The sequence below is a fragment of the Acanthisitta chloris genome, unplaced genomic scaffold (genome assembly GCF_000695815.1).
Source record: "Acanthisitta chloris isolate BGI_N310 unplaced genomic scaffold, ASM69581v1 scaffold7300, whole genome shotgun sequence".
NCBI classification, from domain to species: domain Eukaryota; kingdom Metazoa; phylum Chordata; class Aves; order Passeriformes; family Acanthisittidae; genus Acanthisitta; species Acanthisitta chloris.
This window is the reverse complement of record NW_008652122.1, coordinates 25,594-37,108: the sequence shown is the minus strand read 5'-3', so window position 1 is coordinate 37,108 and position 11,515 is coordinate 25,594. Positions and strand designations below refer to the sequence as shown.

Below are 11,515 nucleotides of genomic sequence, written 5' to 3'. Positions count from 1 at the left end.
GGGAAAGAGGAGGAAAAAAAATCAGAAACAGGCGAGGAACTTAACTGGTATGCTAGGAAGAATTCTCAAGCAAAAGCAATTAAGCTCATATATAACTCTTTTCAGACTTTAAAGTTTTGCAGAATCATTTTTCATCTATTGAGCTGTACTGTTGCAGCATCAGAGATTTAACTTTTACATATTTTCATTATGTAGTCTTGTGCAGCTCTTGCTGATAACAGTCATTTGAAGTGTCAGTGCAGCTGATGAAATCAGATGGGCCATGAACGGTTCGGTTTGAAAGCTGTCACAGAGATATAGAATGTTTTTTTTTTTATTTTGCAGTTGCTTCATAAAAGTTTTAGAGCAATGCAATATAATGTATATTCATTCAGTAATACAAATTGTTCTGAAAGATGCTTTTTTATTTGTATTATATAGCTTTGGGCATGAATCAGTTACTTTCATTAGCAAAAAATTAACATCCACAAAGAATTTTATGGTGTTCTCTGGATTTAGGACTAGGATTTTGAGGAGCTGAGTCACAGAATCCTTCAAAAATCTGTCTTTAAATGTCACAATGGGAGCTGCTGAGCATTGAGCACTTTGAAAACCATATCCTTTTGTGTTTTTTCAGAACTAAAAATTAGTGAGCTGTTTTAAAAATCTGTTTTCTACCTGGTGTATTTCCTTTATCATGGATAAAGTCTCTATGAAGGAAGACTAGAATTGATTAAAACTATTTTTCCTTTTAATTAAATGTGATACTGCTGTTGTGCTCCTCCATCACTCTCCCAATTATTTTGGAAACAGCAGGAGACTGTATTTTCTTGGAGGTATGGCCCTCAGTATTCATTTTTCTTGATTTTATGCCATTGCTTTCATGGTCTGCTCCTAGATGTACATAAGGTAACACTGGGCAAGACAAATCCTTATGCAATTTTAAGAAACGTGACCTTAGAAGCTAAATTAGTTTTTATCTTCCAGTTCTCTCTGAGCAAAAGCTGTAGCTTTGTTGTTTGACATACATTTTGGTCCTACTTAATTTTCCTGTAATGAGTCAGACTTTTTAGTTTCTTAGAGAATACTCTGAAAGGAAACAACACTACAAGATCCTTCAAAGTCCTTGTGGAAATGGGTTACAAAATCAGGTCTGACTATATCCATCAGGCAGTAGAGGGGAGACTCTTTGGACTTCTGTTTTCAGGATGCTCTTCTCTGTGGTGCTTCCAGTTTACTCCATGTTGCTGCTGTAGAGCATTGCCTCTCCAACATAACCAGTGTTGCACAAATGTCTTCCTTCTCGCCTAGAGGCAACTAACAGAAGACCTTTCTTATTCTATATTTCCCTTTATTTACTAACTCTGTCATGGACAGTCTTTAGTTGAAGCATCCTCTGTCCATGAGCTAACCTACTGCTTAAGCTTGATTATCTATAGAAAATGGCAAGGGCAGACACCTAGGATTATAATTTGCTTTTCTGTACTCCCAAGGTTAACTGCTCACCCACTTCTAGCTAGGTGTTTTACTACTGAAAAACAGAACAAAAAATATGTTAGAGGAAGGATATCCAGAGTAAGAGGGTTCAGTAGGTGGGATACCTCTTTCTGATGCAGCAGAACCAAATATAATGCTTTTTTTAATGTTTCCTGAATAACCTTCAACAACTTCTAAAATCATTATGTCACATTAGCTCAAAAATATGATGGAAAATGTAGGTGCCAGCTGCACATGGCTTCCAGACCTTGTCTTCTTTTGCCTATGGAGAGTATTGATTGGGATGCAGTAATTGTGTGGGGGAAAACAGAGTCACTTGTTGCCCTTTTAAAAGAAAGTGCATAGTGTGTTTTGCTGTTGCAGCTCAGCCAGGCCCTGTAAGGTTAATGTGCTCAGTATGACTTTCGGTCCTTCTGATCCTGAGTGACAAGGATAAGGTAATGAGGACCACATAAATATAGGCTGTTTCTTTTTTGACAAGAACCAGGAAATATAAATAGACATTTAATTTATCTGTAAGTAGTTTCTTACTTGTTATCAAATAAGGCCCATTGGGATGAAAATATTTAACAAAAGTGACTATGGTAATGTTCTTAGTTCAAAAACAAATAGGGAAAATCTGTACAGGACAGATATTTCCAAATTTCTGAGGTTATTAGAAACACTGCAGAGAAAAAAGTAATGAAAATGACTTGACAGAGGTCTGCTAACTACAACAGACTTAAATAACAAATAGGCATATCATAAAAAAAAATCAATACTCAGAAACACAGAAAATAGAGATGGAGAAGATATATTGGGTCATATTCTGCATCTCCTGCTAGAGTACAATTGTTCACTGCAGTATATCTTTTATCTAGTGCAACCTTAAATTGCTCAAAGCAAAGGAAATTCCTCTGCTTCCTTTGGGACTTTCTGCCACAGACTGAAGATCTCACTGTCAAGGGATATTTCCAGACATTTAACCTAAATTATGCTCATTTTCTAGCCATTAGTGCTGAAGTTCCCTCCTTGGTGTTCATAGCTCTCAGAAGGCCCTTGCCATCATAGTCCCTCTGACATTGTTTGCTCATTATACAAATGAAAAGGAAGTCTCTGGAAATTGATAGAAAATGAGAGGGCAAGGGGTGCTGGTACATCCTAGTTGCTAGAGTAGCAATGTGCATACATCCACACTTGCATCTTTCTCTGTTCTCTGGTTACCAGTAGGATGAATAAGCTGAAGGGCTGCGTAGGACCATACTGGTTCCAAACCAAGTACCTGTTATCCCTGTCTTGCGCTGTGTTGGGAAGTGTGCATTTGCCCAAAATGGGATGTGCAGAACTGGAGTGTAACAAGGTATACAAAGGCATGGCTGTTGGTGTCCTGGTTTTTCAGGATGCTCTGAGAGATGGGTATCTCTGAGAAATTCTGTAAATCTTAGTTTTGTGTAAGAATAGACAATACATTTTGATTAACACCTGCTTGTATGGGAAACAATTAACAAAACAGAGATATGGAGAGGCCAAACTTCTGTGGAGTGTGGGTTTATGTCAGAAGAAATGCATTACACTACTCAATCCCTCACACTGGTGTTCTCCAGACTTTCTGCGGGCCTTCAAACTAAATAATTTACAAATTCCAATGGTAATCACTTTCTAAGACTGCCCTGATTCATTATCACACTGTTATGTTACTCTGAAGCAGGCCAATGTCAATGCTTTGGCACCTGTTGGTGAGTTTTATTGCACCTCGACATGGTATTTCATTCTATTCAGTTAGACAGAGGTATTGTGTCAAAAGATACAAGTGACAGGGAATAGCATACTCACAAAGTGCAAAATGTTTCCCTTTCCTTGAAATCTTCCCTTTAAGAGGCCCTTTTTCCCCTAGATCCTTTCACTGTCTTTATATACCAGTGACAGCTTTGGCTCCATCCCATCACACCATTTTCCTATGTCTTAGAGTCTTGCTGCCAGATGAGGACGTTGGACAGTGGGATTGGAACCTTCCCCCTCCCTGACTCAGGGAACCGATCCACGGGGCGACACATTTCTAAGCAAGAATCAACGTTGGAAACAGAAGTCCTTGCAGTGTCTGAGCAAGCTCCTCTTTCAGCTCCTTCAGTAAAAGCCAAAACTCTTGAGCGAGAAGTGCCTTCAACAGCTAAGAGCCAGGAGTCTGTGGAAAGCATAATTAGTCACTCAACATCTGATCCGGCCATGACTGCCAAAGGTATCCGACCTTTTCAAAGTCGCCTTCCAAAACCAGCTTCCTCAGGTAAAATGTCAATTACACTGGAAATCACATCATTTCTGCCCTGATGTCTGTTTTGATTAGCAGAAAACCTATAATAATGGCAATTGATAACAGAAATGTTAGATGCAGAGCAGAAGATACTCCTTTTATGAATGCATAAGGTTAACAAGTTTGTGACCTGAGCCATATGGAAATTTTGTTACACATAATGCTTATCTGAGGAAGAAAAATTAGTTTAGCACTTAAATCCTTCTCTAAGAAATAGTACTTGAAGAAAAAAACATATGCCAGCCTTGGAATTTGACTTGAATAAGAATGCAGATGTTCAGCAATATTCAGGATCAGACTTTGTAGCACAGTACAAAGCATAGTCATGTTGTGACATAGAAAAGATATATTCATATAGACTTGCTTTTGATACCAGATTTGAACTAAAGCCTTGTTTGGCCTCAATGCATAAATTCTGTCCCAATGGATATATGGCCTTGACCTCAAACAAGACTCTCTTCAGTTTCCTACATCATACAAATACATTTCTATATATGAACATAAAATACCTTATTTTCACTTATCAGTGTGTTTAAGCCATAAACCAAAAGCTGACAAAGGAATAAAAGGACTAGCAATCCATCAAAGCTCCAGCAAATAACTTTATATTAGTAAATAGTTCCATTGAAATCTGTGCCATTTTTTATAATCACACACTGACTATTTATGTAAGTTTTTGAAGGTTTTTGTCTTGTTAATAATGTTAGAAATCATACCGCATTTATAACAGGGAAATTTTCCCAGTCAGCATGACAGATATGGTACAAAATTCAGTAAAAGTAATTAGTTTAATGGAGAAGATTATTGTTTTATCTTGACCAAATGCAATGTCATGTATTTATTGGGGTTATGGTGGTTAACACTTGGTCAGTGTATTTATTGCTCCTATAAAAGTTGTGAGGGTTTAACTTGCATCAATCTGTATCACTCCATCTCTAAGAGAGATTCCGTGTAATTAGTATGTAAGGTTAAAGATCAGGTTTAAGCTTAGTTCAAGGCCATCAAATATGTGTTCTGCTAATGAACTGACATATATTTAGCCTAGGAGGAAAGAAGCCTCTGTTATATGTTCATAGGATCCATAACAGAAAGATTCTAATTAAACATCTTAGAACTTAGTTGATTTAGCAATATTCCCAGTGCAGTATTGTAATGGTATAATAGACTGCAAACACACATTGTATGCTTCCTTGCAGGCTCCCCTGCTTGTTTCAAATCAAAGCTAACAAAAAAGGTATTTTAATACTTAGTATTTTTAAAATAAATGTCCTCTTAATTCATGGTACAGCTAAGAAGGATTCAGAAGAGAAATCTTAGTTATAGATTATATGCTACATGCTTGAATAGCCACATGTGTGACCCCAATTCAGCAGTGTGCTATAGAGTAGAGCCCATGATTAAACACTGTCATTATAACAAATTGAACAGAAACTGCAAGCATTGAATTGCTTCATGAGAAGTCAGTAGCAGTAAGATTGTTCTGATCTTAATGCTAATATTCACTGCACCAACCTTGTAAGGTTTGTATCTTAATTAAATTGTCATGAAGAGATGTTAAAAAAAAAAGTAGTCTACATCAGATGCTGGGGCCAACTCATTGTTTAGAATATTTTCATTTGATTCTTCTCTGCCTCACTTTCTCATCCAAATTACAATTATCACTTTATTTCATATGCACCATATATCTTCTTTGATGTTCTGATTTTGCATAGTGCAAATATAGCAAATAAAAAAGCTGGGTTTATGCTAGAAAGGTACTTCCAATTATATTTATGTTAAAAGACTGTTCTCCAAGAACATAAAATAGCAAAGCAGATCCTACAATGCCTAGAAGTAGTTATTGAATGTTATTTCTTTTTTGAAAGGGTATATATTTTAAAATTAATGGAGGGATTTAAATTCATGCCTTCCTCTTCCCTTGTTAACTGGAAAGGGCTTTGGATCACATTCTGCCACTGTAGTTAGAATTATTCCAGTAAGTTAGCAAGTTGGTCCTTTGAGCAGTAAGGTATTATTTGACAGAATGAAAGTATTATGACTTGCCCCCAGTTTTTACTGAATTATAATTGAAACACTATCATGAAGGTGTTGATGAGACCTACAATTTAAATAATATCTCCCTCAATTCAGGAATAATTAACCTTGCAAAGCAAAGTGAACAAGAACCAAGTTCTGTGACTTCTCCCTCATTAGAGCACACTGAAGAGACTCTAGAAAATAGAAAAGTTCTTCCAGAGTGGACTACCAAGAAAACTACTAAAACAAAGGTATAAGTTAAGAAGTAGCATCTGTTAAATGAGATAGGTATTGTGGTTGATGTATTTTGTCCTCTTGGTTTACAAACATGTTTTAATTAAAATCCTCACAGGCACTTTTCGACAAGGAAATGAAGACCTTTCACCCTGTTCTTCTCTTCTAGAAACTTGATCTCATCCGTTTGCTTTCTGTGAGATTCAGATTCCTTTTTTCCCAGGCCTAGGTTTTCCTTGTCTGTTTGGCTGTTTAGTATGAGGGTGTGAACAGATGTGCTACAAAGTATTGTGAACAGGAAATACTCTTAGATGTATCTGTGGAGTTTTGGTTAATCTCTGCAACGATCTGTATGTTCTTCAGTCTTTTCATGAAAACTGCAGGAAGAACAGGCAAATGGATATACCTGTGTAAAAGCTACTGCTGCTGATTGCCAGATTATTCACATTCAGGAGTGCCAGGCTGTCAAATCCCATGAGAAGTAGAGTATCTGCAGGTTAGCAAAGAGAGAAAAAAACTGAAGGAACTTGGCAGACTTCTGGCTAATAATCCTTACTCTACAAGAGGCTAAAACATTTGATTATGCTGCTTTCTTGCATGTCTGCCTTATCCATGTATTTACCAACTCACATTTTTATGTGGCACATGCTCTGGATATTTAGAACAGAAACAGAGAGGTAGAATTACTTGTCTCATATATGTCATTGACAAACTGGTAGTGAATCCTCTGTAGTGCAGTAGTGTTGGCTTGCAAGTAACAACCACATGAGTGTGATCTTCACCCTGAGACAGTCATAACCGACAACTGCTAGTCCCAAAACCATCTTAACACCATCGATGTGTTACTGTAATTAGTCTGCCTAAGAGTCAGAAGGTCATTGGTGGGTGTAGCTGTCATGTGAATGTGTCTAGTTTGGGGACTACAGTTGAGTTCCTGTCTCTGATGCTGGGGATACCTGGCTACATGGAGGCATCCTCAGCTCTGGTTCCCTCTCCACAAGGATGTGATCCCTAACAAATGGATGTCCTTACGCATCAGTTAAAAGCTGCAGCATAGATGGGAAGATCACTCTTTGAGAAACAGAATTAAAACCTCATTTGAGACTCTGATAGGCATTTGGGGTTGGGATAGTAGGTGATATTTGTACCTGCCACGAAGTGAGCAGTATCAGGATTGGCTTCCCCCTACCCATTTTGTGGGTTTTAGTGTACTGAACTGCTGCTCCTGAAAGGTTTAAGCCTTCAGGCCTTCCATGATTAGAAGCTGTCTGGAACTGTCAGCATTCCTCTTTACTCCCCAAAGAAAATCTTTAGTGTTGCTTCCTGAAAAGAAATGGCATAGGTATCAGCTGGGAATTAAGGGCTCTCCAATACTCTAACATAAATGCCAGGAAAAGGGACATGAGTTTGGGAAAAATATAGGATTTACCAGTGTAGAAAGTGTGAGTATTGTCTACTGGCTATCCTAATTGTCTCTAGATTTGCTTGCAGCAAACCATTTGTGGTGTGATAATTTTGCATGTTGCAAAGACACTGTGTTAAACATACTCGAGAACTTCTAAAATTGAACATGGTGGATAAAATTATGTGAAATTGTTGGCAGATTTGAAAATAATCTTACAGTGAATAAAAAAGGTTGAAAATCTGGACTGTTTCTGCCAGACTAACTCAGGGGACATATCAGGACAAGAATGTATTGCTTCCCTCATGTCAGACTGATAATTACTTGAAAAAGTGGTTAGTTAAACAGATAATGCAAACTTTTCCCAGCTGAACTACCCATTTATACTGCATGATGAATGTAAAATGTTCTATTCCTAATACTACCCTCAGCATTATTTTGATATCTATGCATCATCTGAATTACTGTGATACCCTTATTTGTGCAGGACAAAGCTCTCAGAGTGTGTACTTACTCTGCAAGCAGCACTGACACTGAGCCAGAGCCAGAGTATGAAACAAGTTATTTTAGATCTGCAGAGGAGACTTTTGTGGAGTTAACAAAGAACAACAAACAAGGTAATTGAAAATTTGTACATAAAAGTGTATATCCCTCATCTCCACTCTGTCTCAGCAGCAGATAGTGTTCTTCATTGAACTTTCTGTCTAGTTCTCACTTTCTAACCCCAAATCTTGTGTCAGTGTAATTTTCCATTAGCTTTTTATTACTTTTTGCTTTTTATTATGTGTGTATCTATTTTTTCTCTCTTCCATGGTTTTTGCTAGCAGGGACTTAACTTGTAGGTTTTTATGCATAAACATCTGCAGTGTAAATACAAAGAATTACATTATTACAAAATTGAAAGATGACTATAAAGTTAGCTTCCTTTTTTTTTTCTTTTCAATTATATAGCCAGTTAAAATAATGCAGTGATCAAGGCCACAGTTTTCCAACCTCTGTATCAAAGTGATGTTGGTTATGGAGCCATAGTGAAGTCTCTCTCATTGTCCTCTGTGTGTATATTCCCATTTTCAAGTACCAAAGCTTTTTGTGAGAATTGATGGTGATTTGGAATTTACTGAATTCCAGTAGATAAAAATACATTAAGTGAAGTTCTTGAGATAATAGTTTTCTGTGTGTTTAATAACCCAAGAAATTGCTGCCTTGTTTGACCACCAGCTTGCTGTGCTGCAAGCCACCTTTCAGTGCAGATGTGTGCCCTCAGGGAGGGGAGGAGAGGGCAGCTCAGTTCCTTGCCTGCACAGTCCATGACTCCCTGGAGGAGATAAATTCTGCTGAGTGCAAAGGCCAGTGCAAGGTCTCTGCACCACTGAAGCCCTGAGAGCTTAAGCAGTACTTGAGTGATTCACAGGATTTGTGCTGACCCCCTGCACAGCCATGAGCCTGACCTGGAGGAGATTAGCACCTCCAGCAGATACCACAGTGATGATTGTACTAAAAACCCCGTGGATGGCTGGATGCTGTCAACAGACAGTGCTCTTTAGTGTCTTATGGGAGCTGAGCTTAAACGTTTGGCATTTTCAGAGCTAATCCATTTTTTTTGTGATTCCATGAGAGAGAGAGCAGAATAGGAAGCTAGGACCATTTATTTACATTACTGCTGTAACTTTGTGGTTTTAATCTGTATGAAATATTGTGAGTCATTTAACTCAGCCCATAAACACTTCTTTTTACAGATTTTGCTTTTTACAAATCATATTCTAATACAATAAAGATGTGGGGTTTTTAAGAGGTAGATAAACATTTTTCTTCTGTATTGATCAAATTTGCAAAAAAGGAATTTTATCATGTGCTCCCAGTTGCATTAAATGGCAGCAGATTCCAAGTTTAATGATATCTAAGCATGACTTGAGGTCACCATTTTACATAGAAAATCGTTAATTTTGTGTATGTGCCTAACTTGTGAGCTAGTAACCGAACTCAAGTACATAATTGCAATTGAGACAAGTAGAAAAGAAGATTATAACACATTATTGCAAGAGTATTTCTGCTGTGGTCATTCCTCATGGTCAGGATTTCTGTTCTGTGCTCTGTAAATGCAGTTCTCACATCGTATTAATGCCCATACTTTATCCAGTTTGTGTTCAAAGATCTTAGTGTCTTTATGCACATGAGTGATATAACCTCAAAAAACCCACACGAGGCTGAGGCAGGGACTCCAGCAAACCAATTCACAAAGAATATTTTTATATAACTAGATAATTACATTTATTAGCTGAGTCCCCAAAGTCACTGGTTGCACAATTATAATGTTGGAGTGATTTTCATTTTCCATTTATAAGCAGGGAACAGAAAGACCAAGTGCCCAGTGCAAAGGCTATTATAAGTCAATGATAAGACCTTCATTGATTTAGTGGGCTTTGGATGAGATTCCCAGTACTTTGCCCAATGTTATGGAGAAGGTCAGGAAAGTAGCAAGGAATATGCCAAATGTTCCAGGTTCTTGTCTTTCAACCATGAAAATGTTTTGAATTCAATTTCTTAAATTAGGTTTTATCCTGATGTGATTCTGTTGGAGGCATTGGAGGCAGAGGCTCTCCTAATGCTGAAGGTTATAAGGCAGAGTTGAAGTTTGTGTAACAAGTGTGAGGAAAGAAGCTGATGATCACATAAACCTCTGTGTTCTGTGAATTTTCATGAAGCTGCAGAAAATTTCTTTAGTTTTGTTTTGATCTTCTGAATGTGTTTTAAGCCTTGGACTTTGGAAACTGAGGCTTTACTCCTAGTGTTCTTGCATTACAGGAGGATCTATAACCAATGGGTAGCACTTCTTTCTTACCTTACTAGTGTATTTTTTATGTTGTTGTATTCATTAACTAAAAGTGTAGTGAAAAGGAAAGAATTATCAAATATAGTCAAACTGAATGACGTGCTAAAGGAACTTAGCACATCTGCCATGTAAGGCTGTTGAGAGAGAAGAATGAAAATTTACTGCAAAAAAGTAGGAAGATCCCCCAAATTAACCATCTTGTCTCTAATTTGAAAAGAAAGGAAATTAATTCTTTCTGTCTCATACCATCTCCTCCACCCTGAATATTAAGCATGAACAGCCACTGTATATGCATTGGCTGGAGAGTTAGGAGCTACTATTTTAATGTGTTTATAGCATTGAATTCCAGATACCTTGAAACATTTCAAATGTAAAATTACATTACAAGGTATGTAGACTGCATCCCATCAGTTAAATATGCCATGATATTATTTTTCACATCTCTTGCAGCTGAGCAGGAAAAACCAAATCAGAGAAGGTCATTTCTGGGGAACCCAATGTCAATCTTGGATTTATACCAACACAGTCTCTATGGCCATTTTGGAGAGGATGGACCTGAACAATTAACACATTACAGTTTAATTGAGCAGCTGAGTGGAGCTTCCAGTAAAGACAGCAAGGGCAAGGAGAACCCAAGTGTAAGTCACTGTAATTTATATATTACTTCTCATTTTGCTCGTTATTATTTTTACTTGCCTTTTGGTTTTTGTCTCAGTGTGTTGATTGATTACTAAAGCCAGGCAGACATGAAAAAACACAACATGACCTGCAGAAGAGTGGAAATCTAAATATTTTTAGAACAGAATGTTACATTCAGATGCTCACCTGTCATAGAATTAGACTGCCAAAATTGACAAGTAGAGACAGGCTAGCACTAGCACTCTGCCATTAGTGAGGAGCAGAAATCTAAAGCTAGCAAGAAAACACAGAATTTATCTTTTAAGGCTGCTCCTTCACATATAATTAGAAAATTGGTATAGCACAACAGGTAGTAAATGACTTAAACCTCTGAGGAAGTATTCCTGAAATTTCAAATGAAAATATGCTATGGAAGTCACCTGTCTTCTGGTCTCTTTTGAAATGACTCGTGGTGTTACCTCTGGAATTCCTGATTTGAGGGTTTTAAATATTGTTTTGGTGAAGATCAGTCCTGATCTGATTAGTGGATCTTGATGCTAAACTGAAACAAATTGGTTTTCTCCACTTACTTCATGTGAATCCACTTGCTTTTCCATCTCTAAAAACATTGAACCTGACATCGTGCAACCCT

At 37.4% G+C, this 11,515-nt stretch overlaps 1 protein-coding gene across 1 annotated transcript in view; it reads left to right on the top strand.

Moving 5' to 3' along the window:
• The window catches only part of NCKAP5 (NCK-associated protein 5), a 68,671-nt gene that overhangs the window by 33,105 nt on the left and 24,051 nt on the right, over positions 1–11,515 (top strand). Inside the window, exons 7-10 of the mRNA XM_009075970.1 lie at positions 3,422–3,736; positions 5,894–6,030; positions 7,903–8,032; positions 10,696–10,883. Of these exons, the coding sequence (XP_009074218.1) occupies positions 3,422–3,736; positions 5,894–6,030; positions 7,903–8,032; positions 10,696–10,883 (770 nt within the window). The remainder of the gene's footprint in view (positions 1–3,421; positions 3,737–5,893; positions 6,031–7,902; positions 8,033–10,695; positions 10,884–11,515) is intronic.